Raw genomic sequence first — 17,540 nt, 5'->3', positions numbered from 1 at the left:
ATAAGATCTAGATTAAGCATCTGCTGAATAAATAAATGTTGCATAAATCAGTTTTGAAGTTAAGATTATGACATGAGTGGAACTGATGACCCCACTCACTTGTATTAAAAGCTAAATTGTAGATGATTAAGTCACTGAGCTGGAAACGGTATAAGAGGAGACATAAGTTTGGCTGGACAGGGCTAAAAGTGTAAATGCAAATGAATCACAGTGAAATTTCATCTTATTTGTTTCTTCATAATTCATGGTTGCTTAAGAAATTATAAGTATGTACAGCTGATGTCCAAATAATATGAAAATATTATTACAGCCCTTCAAAACAGCAGTAAGATTTATAGTTACAAACGAGAAGATATGGTTGTTTCATTTACTTTGAATGATGTTTGAACATTAAGAAGTGTTAGTGTAAGATACTTTATGTAAGTGACATCTAAAATTGAGTAAATTTGAATGTTAATTATTGGTGTACCTCTAGACTCCAGTGCACATCAAGGAGCTTAGAGTTAAATCTGTGTAAAAATTTTGGACTAACTGAATGTCAACCTGTTGAAAAGTGTGCCATGGTAACATGGGAAAAGGACAAATTATGACTGACCTGCACTGAAAAGAGTAATTTTAAAGTACACAAGATAAAAAGTTCCCACTTAACTTGCTGCATCAAACTCAGATAAAATCCCAAGCTTTTGATGTTAACTGCCATTATTGTTGTCCGTGACAAAGTCCGACTGTTGTTAACCTGACAAGGCTCTTATTTCTATGCCCAGAGGGCAGATTTTGATTTTCTAGATTACGTTTCAGAGATGGCACATGCTGTGGTGGAACCCTCTACAACTGCGAGATTATGTTTGTGCTCACTTTCCAGTGTCACTTGGAGCATCACCACTTACATCAGGCAGTGAACTATGGGAAGTCTGCCTCTTTTCTCTTTCTTTATCAAGTGCATGCATCGATGCATTGCAAAGTGCAGAGCTGGTGTTGTGTGTGTGTGTGTGTGTGTGTGTGTGTGTGTGTGTGTGTGTGTGTGTGTGTGTGTGTGTGTGTGTGTTAAAATTATTATTACACAGTCTAATTTGCAGTGCTTTCCAAATCATAAAGTACCAATAGCTCAATGCATGGACCAGAATTCTCATATGTTCAAATACTATTGTGCATTTGTTAAACAGACTGTGCTCAGCCACCACTGATTTTCAGATTTCCTGTACTTAAGGTGATTTCGATATTCAACACAGTGCTTGGCAATAGTCCATATTGACTGCCCCATGTAATCACTGCCACACTCACAAGTAGTATTATAAACTTCTGGTATTGTCAGGCTGAGACTACCATAACAGGTCACAGTATTTCTTTAATTTTTCGGGGTTGCCAGAAGACTGGTCTGAATCTTTGCGTGTTCAAGAATCTACCTATCTTACTAGTCATTGACCCAGTAACACAGATGAAATACTCCTAAAAATCCATTGTCAGATGATTCAGTCGGGAGCTGAGATGGTCCTTGTCCAAAATAATCCTGGCTCTGTGTATTAGCATGTTCAGCATAGCTCTCTTCTGAGCTTTGTGATAAAATCTAGTCTCTTGAAATATAGGTCTAGATGCATCAATTTTAAATACACAGGATGGCTATGTCATCCATCTGCTTCCCATTTGATTAACACACCTAAGAGAGGCAAAACCTCATCCTCCTCTACTTCCACTGTAACTCTTAGGTTTGGCTGTAGCTTGAGAATATGGTCAATGTACTTCTGCAGCACCTCACTGACATTAAATATCTGTTGCAAGGTGTTGTGGACGATTTCAGAATGAGAGTACCAGGGATTTGTAATACTCCTTGCAGGTTCAGCAGCAGTTACATGAGGAAGTCTATATGGACAATTTGCCAACCACTGTGTTGAACACCATCACAGCCTTAAATACAGTATTTAGAGAATACTGTTCAATAAAGCCAAGATTACATTTGAACATATGACAATTCTGGCCCACACATTTAAGTCCTGGAACTCTGAATAGGGAGGCTGTGGAAATTAAACTACATGATAATAAATTTAATATGAACACTATGAACTTGGAACAGAAAAGGAAAGAGAACAGAGGCTGACTTCTAATAGTCTACCACCTGATTTAAGTGGTGGCACTACAAGAGAAGTTGGACAGCAAGCAAAAACATAATATATGGATGTAGAGGACACCACTGCAATATGTGCCTTCTCTGTGGCAAAATCTAGGCAGTTATATACCTCCCCATGGACATAAAAGTGGGAACCTTGCCAGGTTCATAACAATCAGACTTAGCTGTTGACATTGATGATAGAGGCAATCATTGAAAGACTGGGTTTTTTTCTGAATTAACTGAAGACTTTTTATCCAAGGACTCCATTGAGAAAGACTTAACAGCAAAGAATACACATGTATTGTCAAAATGAAAAGATGGTGCATGTGCTGAAACTGATACAAAGATCTAATTAGTGCACTAATAAGTCAGCATTATGAGGCATCTCCCAGCACAAATGATGCCACAGTCATGTGCAGAAGGTGTGTTTTTTATATGTAATGAGGTGATTCATTGGACAAGCAAATCATGTGTCATGTCACTTGATGATTGGCATAGAGTGTACTTCAGATACAAAGGCCTTTGTTATGGATTTTAAGTATTTACCTGTATTTAACATTGTTCGCATTCCAAACAAAACTGAACTAATATTTGTCAATGTTGTAGTGCAGAAACACCAACACAATGACTAGATTTTATGGACACACTTAAATTTAGTAATTGTTTGCCAATTACACTGTAGAAACTACAGTAAAGCTTTCTCATTACAATAGTGTGTTCAATAAACTTTCTTCTGTGTGCCACAAAAATAGTCCCATACCACAGTTCTTGCAGCTCTAATATTAATATTTCCTGAGAGACAAGATCTATTCATAATATATGTGTGTAGAACAGATCTAGTGGACAACCAGATAATTTTGGTGATCATGTGTCCCCTTGAATGTGATTTCAGTGGAAGGTCTACTTCTGAGATGTACTCCAACAGTATACCTTCAGCTCACAGGTTATCTTGTTTTGATTCACAATACAAAATCAACACTTGCTTTGATGAATGGAATGGTAATACCCTCTGATAAAATTGTCAGCTGGAGTTCACAAGTGAAGTATATAAATAAATATCACTTTAAAATTATGAAAACTGAGTGGCTGCATCTTGAGAGTCACAGTATGGCAACACACTAGTGTACAACTAATTAAAAGAAAGGTGGGAATGGTTGAATACACAAAAAAACAGTGTCAAGTTGTTGTATGTCCATCTGACAGAGTTGAAGTCATTAATATGTTTGATCTAGCACTGGGTGAGAATATCAATATGACTACGTTTGGGCATACTGGTGGAAGACAGAGCTGAACAGAGGCCAGGCGCAGTGCTAGATGCCACTGCTGATACCAAATGCACTGAGCAAACTCTCTGCCACCAAGTGACCTATAAAGCCCACAACAATGTATGCCAGAGTAGATCACACCACTATACGAGGAATATGCCACAGAAGTCCAGTGATGATGATCTCATTATGTACTTTGATTTGGTATTGGATTTCTCTTTTAATGGTTCCTAATCTGCTGTTGACAGGCTTTGATGTGTCTAAGGAATGGTTGGCTCACATCTTCTCCTGCAAAGCCACTCATCACCGTCTCCAGGAAGATACAAACTCTGTACATAACCTTTACATTCTCTGGCTAATTCATCAGCTTTTGGCAGTTGAAGACTCAAAGCTGAGCACCACTTTGTGAGACTCAAATTCTGTTGATTATGGACTTGAATCAGAGCTTGGCTTTGTCAGAGTCTCATTCAGCATTTGTGATGAACAGTACCTGTATGTATCTCAGTGGATACAAAATCAATTATAGCCTTAGATATTAACGTATGTTGATCCTGGGAACTTAGTACTTTACATGCAGTTACACACGGTTTATTAACTATAAAACACTTCCAGCACAACATAAATCAGTAATGGTACCTCTTCTGTGATGGACATGAATCGATCATAAAGAGCCCTGTGCTGTATCTGAAGTCCTACTACAGATGCTGGTGCCTCCTTACCAGCATCTCGTGGAAATATGGCATAACTCATAGTTATGGGAACATCATCCTTTCTACCTGCAAAGAAATTGATAAGGTTGCTGAAATTGAGGAATGTGATATGTCTTCCTTCTGAAATGAAATGTGTATATTCATTACAAATATGGGTCATATGAGATATCTTAGTGTTTTCCGTCTAAAATTCTTAATAGTCTTAGCTGAAATGGCTAATAAATGTTAACAGTGCAGACAGAAATTCTTAAGTTTTCTGATAGAATTTAAAAGAACTGCTTTAAAATGTGTGTAACTCATTTTGTTTCCATAACATTGATCAATCACCAGTAAAAAGTGAAAAGCATGTTTTTAGTGCTACTGATTTTGCCATCTATTTTGCCAACTATTCAAATATTGTAACTAATATTTTCTGTATTGTTCACTACAAAGTCTGTGAGGATTTATTAAGACTACAAAATATAATGCAAATCATGTAATGTCTTTCTCAATTTTCTGCATCAAATGATAGTGTACTATATCTTTGTACTTAAGTAGTTTCAATTTATAACATCAAAATTTTGAAGTTGAAAGGTTCAAATCAATTTTAAGCAATTTTCATTAAATCCAGTACAGAAATAATCAAACAATAGAAAGTCCAGGATGGAATGTAACAATATTAGAGAAGGAAAGTTGCCGCTCACCATATAGCAGAGATGCTGAGTCATAATAGGCACAACAAAAAGATTCACACAATTATAGCTTTCAGCCATTAATGCCTTTGTCAACAATAGACACATACACACATGCACACACACACTCATGCAAACGCAGCTTGCTCACACGACTGCAGTCTCAGACAACCGAAAACACACTGCGAGCAGCAGCACCAGTGCATGATGGGAGTGGCGACTGGGTGGGGGAGGGATAGTATGGTGGGGGTGGCAGACAGTGAAGTGCTGCAGTTTAGACAGAGGGCAGGGGAGAGGTGGGGAGGGGGGGGAGAGGGGGGAGGAGTAGCAGAAAGGAGAAAGCCAAAAGAAATAAAAAGACTGGGTGTGGTGGTGAAATGACAGCTGTGTAGTGCTGGAATGGGAACAGGGAGGGAGCTGGATGGGTAAGGACAGTGACTAATCTTTGTTAATCATTAACAAAGGTTAGTCACCCAGTCACCACTCCCATCATGCACTGGTGCTGCTGCTCGCAATGTGGTTTCGGTTGTCTGAGACTGCAGACTGCAGATGTTTGCTTGAGTTGTGTGTGCGTGTGTGTATGTGTGTATGTGTACCTATTGTTGACAAAGGCATTAATGGCTGAAAGCTACAACTGTGTGAATCTTTTTGTTTTGCCTATCGTGACTCAGCATCTCCGCTATATGGTGAGTGGCAACTTTCCTTCTTTAATATTGTTACAGAAACAATCAACAAAGATGAAAAGCAACAACTCATTTAGAGCTGACTGATGTGGCTTTTTGTACAGTTGTAGATATGAATGTGTGTACGCGATGGATAAAAACCAGTACCTTGAAAGTTGATTATGTCTCCAGTTCATTACAGGAGTTTAGACACCACAAGTGAGATCCCATCAGGTTTTCACACCACCTAGCTCTTTTAATACCTGTAAAGTATCCATTTTGACACATCGCTCTGTTTGGAACAAATCTAGATAGTAAGGATGGACTCCTCACCAGCATGCAGAGCAAACAGCGTGGTGAGTCAACAGTTGCTACCTTCACCACTAAATTATTGTAGATTAGGTGGAGAAAGACTGACAGCTAAATGACAGCATGACATGAGGTCCATTTGGGCATCTAATCAGCACATAAGCTCATAGTGTTGAGTCAGACTCTGAACTTTAGGAGAACTCAGTCAGAAGTATAGACTGCCAGGAGCTTTGTTCTGCCAAGATTACCTTAGTTCATGTGTTTCACCGTACATCTTGGGTCCAATCAGGCTGGTGTGCCATGAAAGAATACGGGTAGTATTAGACTAAGGAAACAAAGACGTGTAACCATGCAGTATAACCAGCCTCTCCTGCACCCACACCTCATTACAGTAAGTTCTCCTGAACAAACATGGTGCTCTTAAAATCCTAATCCTATCTACAAATTTTTATTTAAAAACAGTAAATTGTAGAGCTAAAGAATCCAAAGGTAGGCTAGAGGAGGTGGAAGAGATGTTGCATAAAATCAAATGGTATAGAATAATGTTATCAGAAGTGTGGCAAAAACATGAAGATCACACAGAATAATAATCAGGATGTATGTTTTGCTACAGGGGAACACTATCTGTGAGCAAATTCTGATGTAATCATTACTGAGAAGAAGAAAATTAAAAACAGCATTATGAATATCAAAGGAATGAAAAACTAGCTTAAAAAAAAGAAAACAACGAAAGATTTTTTGTGGAAATCATTCAGATATATGCACAACATTCTGGCATCCTTATAAGGAGCTAGAAAATTTCTACAAAGAGTTACAGAAGCTGATGAATGATATCAAATCCCTCAACTAGATTATTTATTAAAGTTAAAATAGGATAAAAAATAAACAGCAATTCTTCAGCAGAAAATGTAGCTGATGATAACAGGAATGATAAGGGTTATATGCCACTGTAGCCTTAATATGTTGTTCCATAAAATGAATAAGAAAGGGGCTTGGGAAGAAGCTGACTATATTTTATCAAATAATAAAGAAATTGTGCTGGGTGCAATGGCCCGAAACCACTTTCAAACTGCAAGTAATGAAAGACACAATGAAGAGCAGAAATAGACACATTACAGATAAAAACATATGACAAAAAATTGAAACTGTGGATAATGAGAATTTATTTAATGACAGGGAGGCATAACAGATTAAGCAGGAAGTTCAATATCTTAAAAAATAAAGGTTATATAGTCAATGATATAAGGACTAATGATTATAGAGTGGTAGAATGAAGATGTGTAATGCATAAATAAAGCAAAAGAAATGGGGAAAGAAGTCAATTAGCATAAGGCAAAGCTCTTAGAAAGGTGAGTGTTTCAAATGAAAGGTGATAGATGCATGATAGAATGTCAAATTAAAATAAAACATTTCGTCAAATTGGTAGACATCACATTTCACCTGTTAAGGTGGCAGATGAGAAAGTAACTACCAGAGAGAAGACATTCAAAAAATTATTAAATGTTTTTAAAGTTAAAGGGCAAAATAAATGACATTCCAAAAGTTATGTCAGATGTTTATAATGCCCTACGAGACACAAAGAAAGGGAAAAGGCACTGGGAAATGATGTTACAATATAAACTGATAAAGGTGGAGGTAAAATAATACAAATAAAACTTGCAAAATTATTCACACAATGTCTGCTGATGTAAACAATTTCCCAAAACTGCAGCAACTCTATAATTAACTTACTTCACAAGAAAGGAAACAGGCAAGACCTAGACAATTTTAGATGTTTCAGCCTACTCTCTGTAATGTACAAGATATTCACCAACATTTTCACTCAATACAGAGGAAAAACAGTTTTTAGTAAGAGAAAGGACAAAATGCTTTGAATGTAGACTTAACAGAATTATAACCACATGGAAGATGTGAATCATATGAATATGCTGTCTTTGGGATTCTTAAGTTTTGAGAAAGCTTTCGACTCAATTTCAACTAAATATGACCAAACAGCCCTTGAGAAACAAGGTATTAATTAAACTAATGTTAGTGTACTGAGTATACATGCTGATGCTACAGCTCCCATAAAAGTTAATGGGATAGTGGGCAATTCTGATATGAAAGGACAGTCATCAAGCAATGGAAGTATTATGTTTACCTAATGCACTCAAGGCTACATATGAACTTTTAAAAATCAAGCTTTTGATATGTTTGTAACAGGATGCTTACAATCTGTGTATGTTACCAGATTTGACATATGGCGGTGAAATACAGACATTCATTGCAAAAAACATTGAAAATCTCAGTGTTACTCAGTGAGTAATTGAGAGATACATGTTGGAAATTACTGGTAGAACAGGAAAAAGAATTATGGATTTGGAAACAGACTGGAATAAAAACATAATCATGACTGTAATGGAATGAAACGGATATTGGTGGGATATGCTGCCAGATGCATGGATAGGAGATGTATCGTTTGCTGCATTTCTAGTGATAAGAAAAGACTGAGAAAGTTGACTTAATGGAAAATAGGTAGATGACATTAGAAAATGTACAGCACCTACATATAAGTGCATCAAAGAAGAGAGTAATGCATGGAAAAATCAAACAATGGAAACTCCAGGTTGGAATATCAATAATATTAGGAAGAGAGTAAATTGCTACTAAACCACAAAGATGACCTGATGAGTTGAATACAGGCACAATGAAAAGACTATTACACATTATAGCTTTGGCCAAAGCCTTCTTCAGCAAAGAAAACACACACACATTCACACAAGTAACCACAACTCATTCACACATGACCGCTAACACTGGCAGCTCTGACAGGAATGTGAATGTCCTGTGAATAGCAATATGGAAGAGTCGGGAGGGGAGGGGGAAGGGGAAGTTGAGTATGGATTGGGGGTGGAGGCGGGGGGAGAGAAGATCACTGTCTGGCGTGGCATGCAGAGACTAAATTGTGGCCTGACAAAGCTGCCAGGTGCTGTGTCGGGAGGTAGGGTGTTGGGAAAAACACAGCGAGTGAAAAACGAGAGAAGCAGGTAAGGGAAATCACAGATGGGCACATTGGCAGATGGGGGCACACAGTGAGAGTGAGGGGATGTGAGAAGGGAGAAGGTGATAGGGCAGAGGGAGGCAGAAACTGTTGGGTGTGGAGAACATTTTGTAAGGATAATTCCCATTATTGCAATTCAGAAAAGCTAGTAGCGCAGTGAGGTGGGGGGGGGCTCAGAAAGATAGCCAGAAATGTTAGACTAACTGACTAGTTTTTAAGACAAAAATCTAGGCACTGTTATCAAAAATTTAGTATCATCATCTTGGAGTAATTGAAAGCTAGGCAGACATGAAACGATGGTCTACTTACCTCCTCCCAAACAATCAACAATATGTATTCTTGAGAAAAAGTGTTTATGGGTGTTTTTCAGAATGTGAAAACAATGTACTTCAACATTCAATGGTCACCAAAACTTTTTGTCAGTATGTCTGTTTTTACATTTTTACATTCTACTGCACTGTTGACAACATTAGGAACAACCTACTTGCCAATGCCATCAGTAGTTTAAGTTGGGAGCAAACTAGGCAGAGATGTACTTTGAAATGTTGTAGGCTAGCAAATGCAATATCTGAAGTAGGCAATTTTGGCTGCTGGATGCTGGAAGGCCTCAGCAGAGCATGAAGATCATCTACGAGGGCAGACATATTGTCTGTACTGAGATACAACTGTTGGAAAGTTATACCTCATTATTTACTTCAGTCACAGTTGTGATTTAATATTTCTATGTATTTGTCATTTTTGTTCTGAAGATTGCCAATGATAACTGAAACCTGTAATTGCCTATATTAAATCACAGTTGTGACTGAAATAATTAATCAACTACAATACTCTGCTTTTGGTGACCATGACTGTTACATGTTGCTCAGCAATGTGTAGTAATACCTGAACTTTATCATCAGAGAGACTGAATTTTACATTATCATTACCAACAGCTTATCACTACGTATTTGAAAGTTATTGCCACTTGTCCTTAAAAACGAAGGTATACCACTTATATTTTCATGTTAGAATAAGCTGACTTGTATACTCTTAGAAGAGCTGAAACATACGAGATCTGTTTGAAAACTTCTGGAACATTCATAATTTTGCACCAATGGAACAAAATGCAGTTGTCATCCCTGTACATGCCTGTGTTTATTGTGTAACTGTCAGAAGTTGCGCTGCTGTATGTCTGTTAGTCATTGCTCAGTGCTGTATTGAGTAGAATGTTGTGTTGCACAGTTTGTGAATTTCAAGGTGGCAGAGTTAGAGGAGCAATATGCCTGCATTAAATTTTGCTCGAAACTCAAGAAAACCTTTACAGAGACACACCATATGATTCAGGAAGCCTACGGTGATGAGTGCTTAAGCCACATGTGGTTTTACAAATGTTGTTTAAAAATGTCCAGACGGAAGTTAAAGATGATCCTCGTTCAGGATGCCCTTCGACATATACCGACAAAGCTCATGTCAGGAATGTCAACAAAATTGTGCATGCCAATTGAAGATTGACTGTGTGTGAGATTGCAGAAGAATGTTTCATTTCAGTTGGATCATGCCATGAAATCCTGACACAGCAACTTGGAATGCATCATGTTGCTGGCAAGTTCGTCCCGTAGCTCCAAAGTCAAGACCAGGAAGACCTTCGTCTCACAATACGTGCAGAGCATTTGGATCAAGCAAATGAGGACAAGATGTTCCTTAAGAGAACTGGTGAAGAGACATGGGTCTATGGTTATGATGCTGACACCAAGGTTCAATCTTCACAATGGGTCGGGAAAGGTTCTCCAAGACCAAAAAAAGCTTGTCAGGTCAGGTCAAATGTCACAGTCATGCTGATAGCTTTTTTTTTTTTTCCAAGGAAAAGTTCATCATGCAATTATGCCACAGGGACAAACTGTTAATCAATGGTACTACTGAGATGTGTTGTGATGCCTGCAAGAAAATGTGAGAAGGAAATGGCCTGAAATGTGGCGAGACAATTCACAGCTCTTGCATCACAATAATTCATCTGTACATTCATCCCTGTTCTTGCATGACTATTGCACAAAAAACAAAATCACTGTACTGCCCTAGACTCCAGACCTGGACCTTGTTGACTTTTTCTTATTTTCAAAGTTGAAAACCCTGTTGAAAGGACTAAGATTTGCAACGATAGACGAGATAAAAGAAAATTCGCAGACGGCGCTTTGTGCAATCCAGAAAGAGGCATACCAAGGCTGCTTCCAGAAGTGGAAATGGCATTGGGTGCAGTGCATCAGTTGTGGAGAAGAGTATTTTGAAGGAGACCATGCACAATAAGTAGAAGGTAAGTGTAGAAAAATTTTGTGAATAAAGCACTGCAATTTTTTGAACAGACAACAGACCTTATACAATGTTTGTCTCGGGAGATAATCAAAACAGAAAACATACTGTTGGCTCTTAAACCTAATAGCCTACTATTGTTGTGGTGAATTTTGGTTTCTGTCAAAATATTCCGATTCACAGTGAATGTTACATTCATCTTGCTTTATGCCTACAAGCTTACTAACATCTACGGAACCATTGTAAAACTTCTCAACTTTTTTCCATGCATTTAAAATAGTGATCCAATAACACTTCATTGTTTTGCTACCAACATAGTTTCCTAATTATGGTCAATATGAGCTATAAATCTTAAGTATACATTACCTGCATCAAAAGGAGCAGAAATGACAACTGACTCTGGATCGTGTTTATGCTCAATGACTGCAGCTTTGTACCATGCCTCGTCCACAGAATGAGGGAAAAGGTCACCAAACTCTCTGAAATGTTTAAAAGAAACAGTGTACATTGGAAAATGCATCAGACTTGCACATTAACTTTTATATAATTATAAACATGTGTCATATTCTGAAGATAACAGGAATGTGGGAGCAGAGAAAGCTCATTTAAAGGAGGGCAGGGGTGTCTGCATGTTGCACACAAATAAATGCTCATGTTAGCCCTCAGCCACAGTCTGGTGGTGGTCACTCATAAGATGTGCAGCTGTTGGTGCTTAGGTCCATATGAAAACTGTGCCATGCTTCCAGCAAAGGCAATATACCAAGATGAATGTATAAGAAGGAAAATTCACTTAAGGAAAAATGTAAAAATACAAGGAGACAGAAAGGCAGACCAGTGCATACCTTCAGGAAGAGACATTCCTAGTATTGCTGATATGAGAACTGTGATATGAGGATTCTTAGTATTGCTGAGATGTTGGGAATATGTGTGGCATAAGGGTGGACCATTATATTACATCAATTGGGTGGGTCACAGAATATCCCTTGGAAAGATTTCGTGACAGATGTTCCTAATTTCAGGGAAGGATAGAAGGTACTCTACATGATGACCACAGTTTTCACAAATGTTAGTGATTCATTAAAATGATTCAAATAGCAAGGTTTTAATCTCTGCATTCTAACCTGGTACACAAACACTATCACAAGAAATGTATTCTGACACTATCATAATATAGATATCCATATGTGGATTAAACACATTATTTATTATGTGCCCAGCAAAAAATGGCTGTTGTTGTTATAACTACTATGAAATGCATATTACTCAAAGCTCTGTTATTAGCTATAGTAATCAGTTTGACAATGTTATGCAGGTAATGTACATATATAAAATAAGCCAATAAATTATTTTTAGTGTAGGCTCCAAAATTAAAAATGTGTGTGTCTGTAAAAGAAGAGGGAAAAAGAAAAAAAAGAAAAAATACTCACGAGATTTCATCCTTGCCTTCTTCTGTATCCATTATATACTGCCATCTTGTTAGTCCACTCTGTGTTGCCATAAATTTAAGGCTAGTGTTGTAAAGTTTTATTAAATACCTGCATAAAGTAAGTATTTATTTTACTCTTTTCAAATTTTGAAAACTGTTTTTCAGTTTTTAATTACATATATTAATGCTTCCAAATAAACAAATGTAAAATATTTCACATCAACGAACACAATCAAAATTTGAAAATATAATATGGATAGATAAAAAAATCTACTCACATAGTGGCAGCAGGAGAAAACATGTAAATGTTGTGGAAACTGCTGTATTCCATGACAACACAACCACCAACAGGACAGTAGTGTACAATGGGTTGCTGCAGCTCCAGTACACTAACAAAACTTCCTTTGCAGCTAAGATCAAACCAATACACAGCAACACCCATATATGCTAGGTTGTTGACAACTGAATGTCCAGCTGTTGTCACAGTATCATGTGGTGCCAGCCTCACTACCAGAGGCATAAGCATCACCACAAACAGTGCCACCCCCGCAGCACTACCTCACTTCCAAAAACCATGTGCCTCCCCCAGATGAGTATTTAGGTCACTGTCCAACCATTCTGCTGTCAGTTTGCACTTCAGCTTTATGCTGGCAATGCCTAATGGATCCTCAATCAAGTGTTCTTTCACCAAGCGCACTCAACAGTCTGGGCTCTACACTGGCTGTACCTAGGGGTCGATTAATCTGAATCTATTCGCCAGGCACAACCTATGCTCCATGTTCTACACCGACAGTACCCAGCAGTCCATCATCTACTTACCTCTGGGCTCATCCTCATGGGACATTATTACCATGAACTTTGTCCACATATGAACTTTCCAGTGCAAAATCATTGATTATCTGCTAGGATGTTCCAGTGCTTCAGTGATTAACTGTCACACTGGGCTGAGTACTCATTTTACTAAGGTTTGAAGCTCCGCTTGATGTTCTGAGTAGTGCAGAGCTGCATTCCAAAAAACTGTTATTGCATTTGTTTATTATAATCAGAGAAGTTCTATTATTACTGGCTATCTGGGACCAGCAATCATAACGTTTTCTTCTTCTTCTTCTTCTTCTTCTTCTTCTTGGCCATGAACACTAGTATGGCAACAAAATCAATGTTTGCTCCTTCCTTGTCCTACACAACAATGGTGACCAGGATCAATGTTTTCTCCCTCCTTGTCCACCACTACAATGGTGATAAGAATCAGTGTCTGCACCATCCTTGTTCATACTACAATGGCAACAAGGATCATTCAAAGTTCGTGAAGTTTAGTTGCAGTCTGCAGCACCAAGGATTTTAGATTCAGTGTTCTCTTCCCCACTCCAATAGCAAATGGGATACTTAGACTAAGGATTATTTTGTAATAGTAACTAGCATCAAAACAGACATTACTCTGCTTTGTGCATGCCCGCAGTAGCCTTCCATACCTGTGCAATAATTCAAACTGTTGCTGATTTTTTTTTCACTGCATGTGTGAACTCTCGACACCCGCTGTCACTTTCCTCCTTACTTTTTATGGTACTCATACCTATCGCATTCTTCAGTTCCTTAACCGAGGTGCAAGCCTTGTTACCCCATACTATGTACACTTATGGGACCAACTCAATGCCTATTATGCCTGTTTGATGCTCCAACACACAGTATACATTCTCAGGCATCTTCCTTGAACTTCATCTATCCTCCTCCTCATACAGACAGTGCTCATCCACACATTACACATTTTACAGAATCCTCCATACCACTCCTCTACACACACACTCATGCTACTTGCCTACCCTTTTTTGTTCCTCCAGTGGCACCTTTTCGCAGCACCAGCCCTTTCCAGAGCAGTCTTATCAGACCCATCTGCACTTACAAACATGATAGCTTGTTTACATCTGACCTTCCGGCAGCTACCAAGGTACCGTGTGGCACCAGCCTTGCTGCCAGAGGCATAGCACTGCCATTATGGCGCTACCTCACATCCATGGAACTCTGGGTCAGGGGAGACATACTAGACAGGATGGGAAGGAAGGCTTGATTGTTGGTGCCTGCACTGGATACGATTTGATAACCTGAGAACTTAAAGGTGGAAGATAGGGTAACAAGTAACACATATATTACTGAAATAACATCATGAAAGAGTCAATAAGAGCAGAAAGCTAAGTTTTGCAGACAGGTGATGGGGCAGAGAAATATAGACAGATCATAAAATAAAATATATAGAAAAATAAAAGTAAGTGACGGAAAGGAGTAGTTACTGAAAAGAAATGATGGGAACACAGAAATTAATGTAACTCTAGGACAGGTGGGTGGTGAGAACCAAGTACAGGTTGTAACGTCTGTTCCACCTGCAGTGTTCTGAGAAACTGGTGTCAGAAGGAAGAATCCAGATGGCATATGTGGTAAAACAGGCACCGAGGTTAAAACTATCATGTTCTGGATCGTGCTTTGCAAAAGAATATTGTATGTTATCAGTATGCATCCTCTGTCTGTGGTCATTCATCCTAACTGATGACTTGGTGGTGGTCATATCAATGTAGAAAGCTGAAAAGTGTCTTTATAACTGCTTATACATGACATTTGTGATTTCATAGGTGGCTCTTGCTTTTGCAGTAAAGTTTTGCCAGTTACAGGGCTGGTGTAGGCAGTGGTAGGAGGGTGCATTGACCAAGTCCTATGGTAGCAACAGTCTTATCAGGATGTTGTGAAGATTTGGGAGGGTAGGGGAGGCAACAAAAAGCTAATTTGCCATTTTACCCACTTTACCTACCATAACATTTCGACTTTAAAGTTCCCAGGTTTTCAAATCACATCAGATGTAGGCACTGACAATCCGTCTTTCCTTCTCAACCTGTACAGTAAGTCTCTCCTGGTCCATGTTTCTGGGCAACTTTTCCATCATTCTTCCCATTTCTTAATCCTCATCAATCTGATTTTCTTCATCCCTCTTCCTTCCCCTTCAACTCTTCTGCCAGGAGCAGGAGTCACTGGCTCTGGAACCTCGTGTGCTTCCCTCTCCTTTGTCTTTTCTTCTGCAGCCACTTGGTGAACAGCTTTTATTATATATATTCACATTTTTTTCAATTAATATTATAATTGTTTCTTCCAGGGAAGTGTTAACTGATTCATCGAAATGTGATACTTACTTTTCAGTGTTCTCAAATGACCAACTGTCACCAAAGAATTCATGGGTCAGTCTTCCATCAAACACTAACATTTGCATCAGTTCTTTCTCGCCTGAAATTGAAACCATTGCAAAATGAGATGTAGCTCTATGCAGTATTTATATTGTCAGGAGCAATCAATGATTATTTCCTTCAAAACTACAGCATAGATACAGTATTTGTCATGGGAAGCTGCCTTGCAGAGTAGGCATGAGATCAAATAATTATGTTTACTTTCATTACATTTATTAATAATAAATTCATTTGTTCATAATTAAAATGGGCTGAAAAGTATCAATACAGGCTGAATACAAAACCATCTCTTGCATTTTTTATGTCTGAAGCTGTCACTATAATAAGTATGGCATGAGATATATTTTATGGTTTAATTACTAAATTGAGCACGAAAAGCCAGTGACTGGCAGAGAACGTTGAAAGAAATCAACAAGGTCACACTTTTTAACAGTGTCCCCAGAACTGATTGTGGCCCCTGGTTGTAAGCCAAGTGGAAGGACTGAACCAGAGACTTCAAAGGTTCTGAGACAAGCTAGGGTATGGCTTCTTGTACTTTCACCTCAGGGTTGAGAAGTGTAGGGTCCCACTAAATCGGTGGGTTGTGCACTACTCATCAGATGCTACTACCAAGTAGCTGTCTGTATGAGGGGTGGCACACAATGGCTTTTTAGATTTGGCAACTTGTCAAGAGGGGGTGGGCTGCATGCCTCAGTGATAGAGAGAGTCATATCATAGGTACAACCACACAACCACATTGAAAAGATAGTTCTTGGAGATACCAGACTAACCCATGGTTCCTGAAGATGGGCAGCAGCCTTTTAAGTACTTGCAGAGGCAACAGTCTGGATGATTGACTGGTACGGCCTTTTAACAGTAGCCAATACAGCCTTACTGTGCTGGCACTGAGAAGAGCTGAAAACAAGGGGAAACTTCGGCCATTATTCTTTCACATGAGGGCAAGCAACAGGACTGTATGGCTCAATGATGATGGCTTTCACTTGGGTAAAATATTCCCGAGGTAAAATTGCCTCCATTCTGATATCCAGACATTGACTACTCAGGAGGATGTCAACATCAGAAAAAACAAAATTGGTATCCTACAAGTCAGAGAGTGAAATGTGAAATTCTTTAATCAGGCAGAGGTTGGTTAGAGAATTTTGAAAGGCTGAAGTTAGTTACAGTGCCAATCAGTGAAGAGCTGTGGCAGGAAAGACAGGTCACATCGGTTCAAGGTTATGAACAAAAAATCAAATACTGTAATGCAGAATTAGACTTAATAATGAATAAGAAAATAGAAATGCAAGTAAGCTATTATGAATAACATAATTAATGCATTATCATAGTCAACATAAAGCCAACACTTACCGCAGTAGTACAAGTTTCTACACCAATTAGCTCCACAAAAGATGGAGAAATTGAAAGAAAGTGTGGTGATACACAAAGGAAATCATTCAGATAGTTAAGTCAAAAAATTTAATTGCAATGGGTGACTAGATTTTGGTAGCAAGGAAAGAAAGGTAAGGAAAAGTAATAGGAGAATATGAGTTGAGAAAAAGCAATAAAAAGGAAGCCATCTGACAAAATTTTACAGAAAGCGTATTTAATCACAATCTAAACTTGGTTTTCAGAATCACAAACAAAGGATGTATATGTGGATTTTTTTGTGTGGGGTTTTAGGGCACAAAACATCTAAGGTCATAAGTGCCCAGTAAAGAACCAGAGAATGCTGGGACCGCGAGGGGAAAAAAACGTTGCGAGGTTCAATACAAAAAGGAAGAAAAAACAAATCTAAATCATCAAGATGTTATGGAAGAGTACCTAAAAGATGTCGACAAGAAACTGGAGTCCCCAGATAGAAATCAAATCT

The 17,540-nt window shown here is 38.4% G+C and overlaps 1 protein-coding gene across 3 annotated transcripts in view; it reads right to left on the bottom strand.

Moving 5' to 3' along the window:
- Positions 1 to 17,540, bottom strand: part of LOC126262734 (voltage-dependent calcium channel subunit alpha-2/delta-3-like) — a 374,776-nt gene that overhangs the window by 52,570 nt on the left and 304,666 nt on the right. For all 3 annotated transcript variants that reach the window (XM_049959539.1, XM_049959541.1, XM_049959538.1), the window contains 4 exons: positions 15,641 to 15,731; positions 12,472 to 12,579; positions 11,411 to 11,523; positions 4,006 to 4,145 (listed from right to left, as the gene is read on the bottom strand). In XM_049959539.1, the coding sequence (XP_049815496.1) occupies positions 4,006 to 4,145; positions 11,411 to 11,523; positions 12,472 to 12,579; positions 15,641 to 15,731 (452 nt within the window). The remainder of the gene's footprint in view (positions 1 to 4,005; positions 4,146 to 11,410; positions 11,524 to 12,471; positions 12,580 to 15,640; positions 15,732 to 17,540) is intronic.

This window comes from Schistocerca nitens, chromosome 6 (assembly GCF_023898315.1).
Source record: "Schistocerca nitens isolate TAMUIC-IGC-003100 chromosome 6, iqSchNite1.1, whole genome shotgun sequence".
NCBI lineage: Eukaryota > Metazoa > Arthropoda > Insecta > Orthoptera > Acrididae > Schistocerca > Schistocerca nitens.
This window is presented reverse-complemented; position numbering and strand designations above follow the sequence as displayed.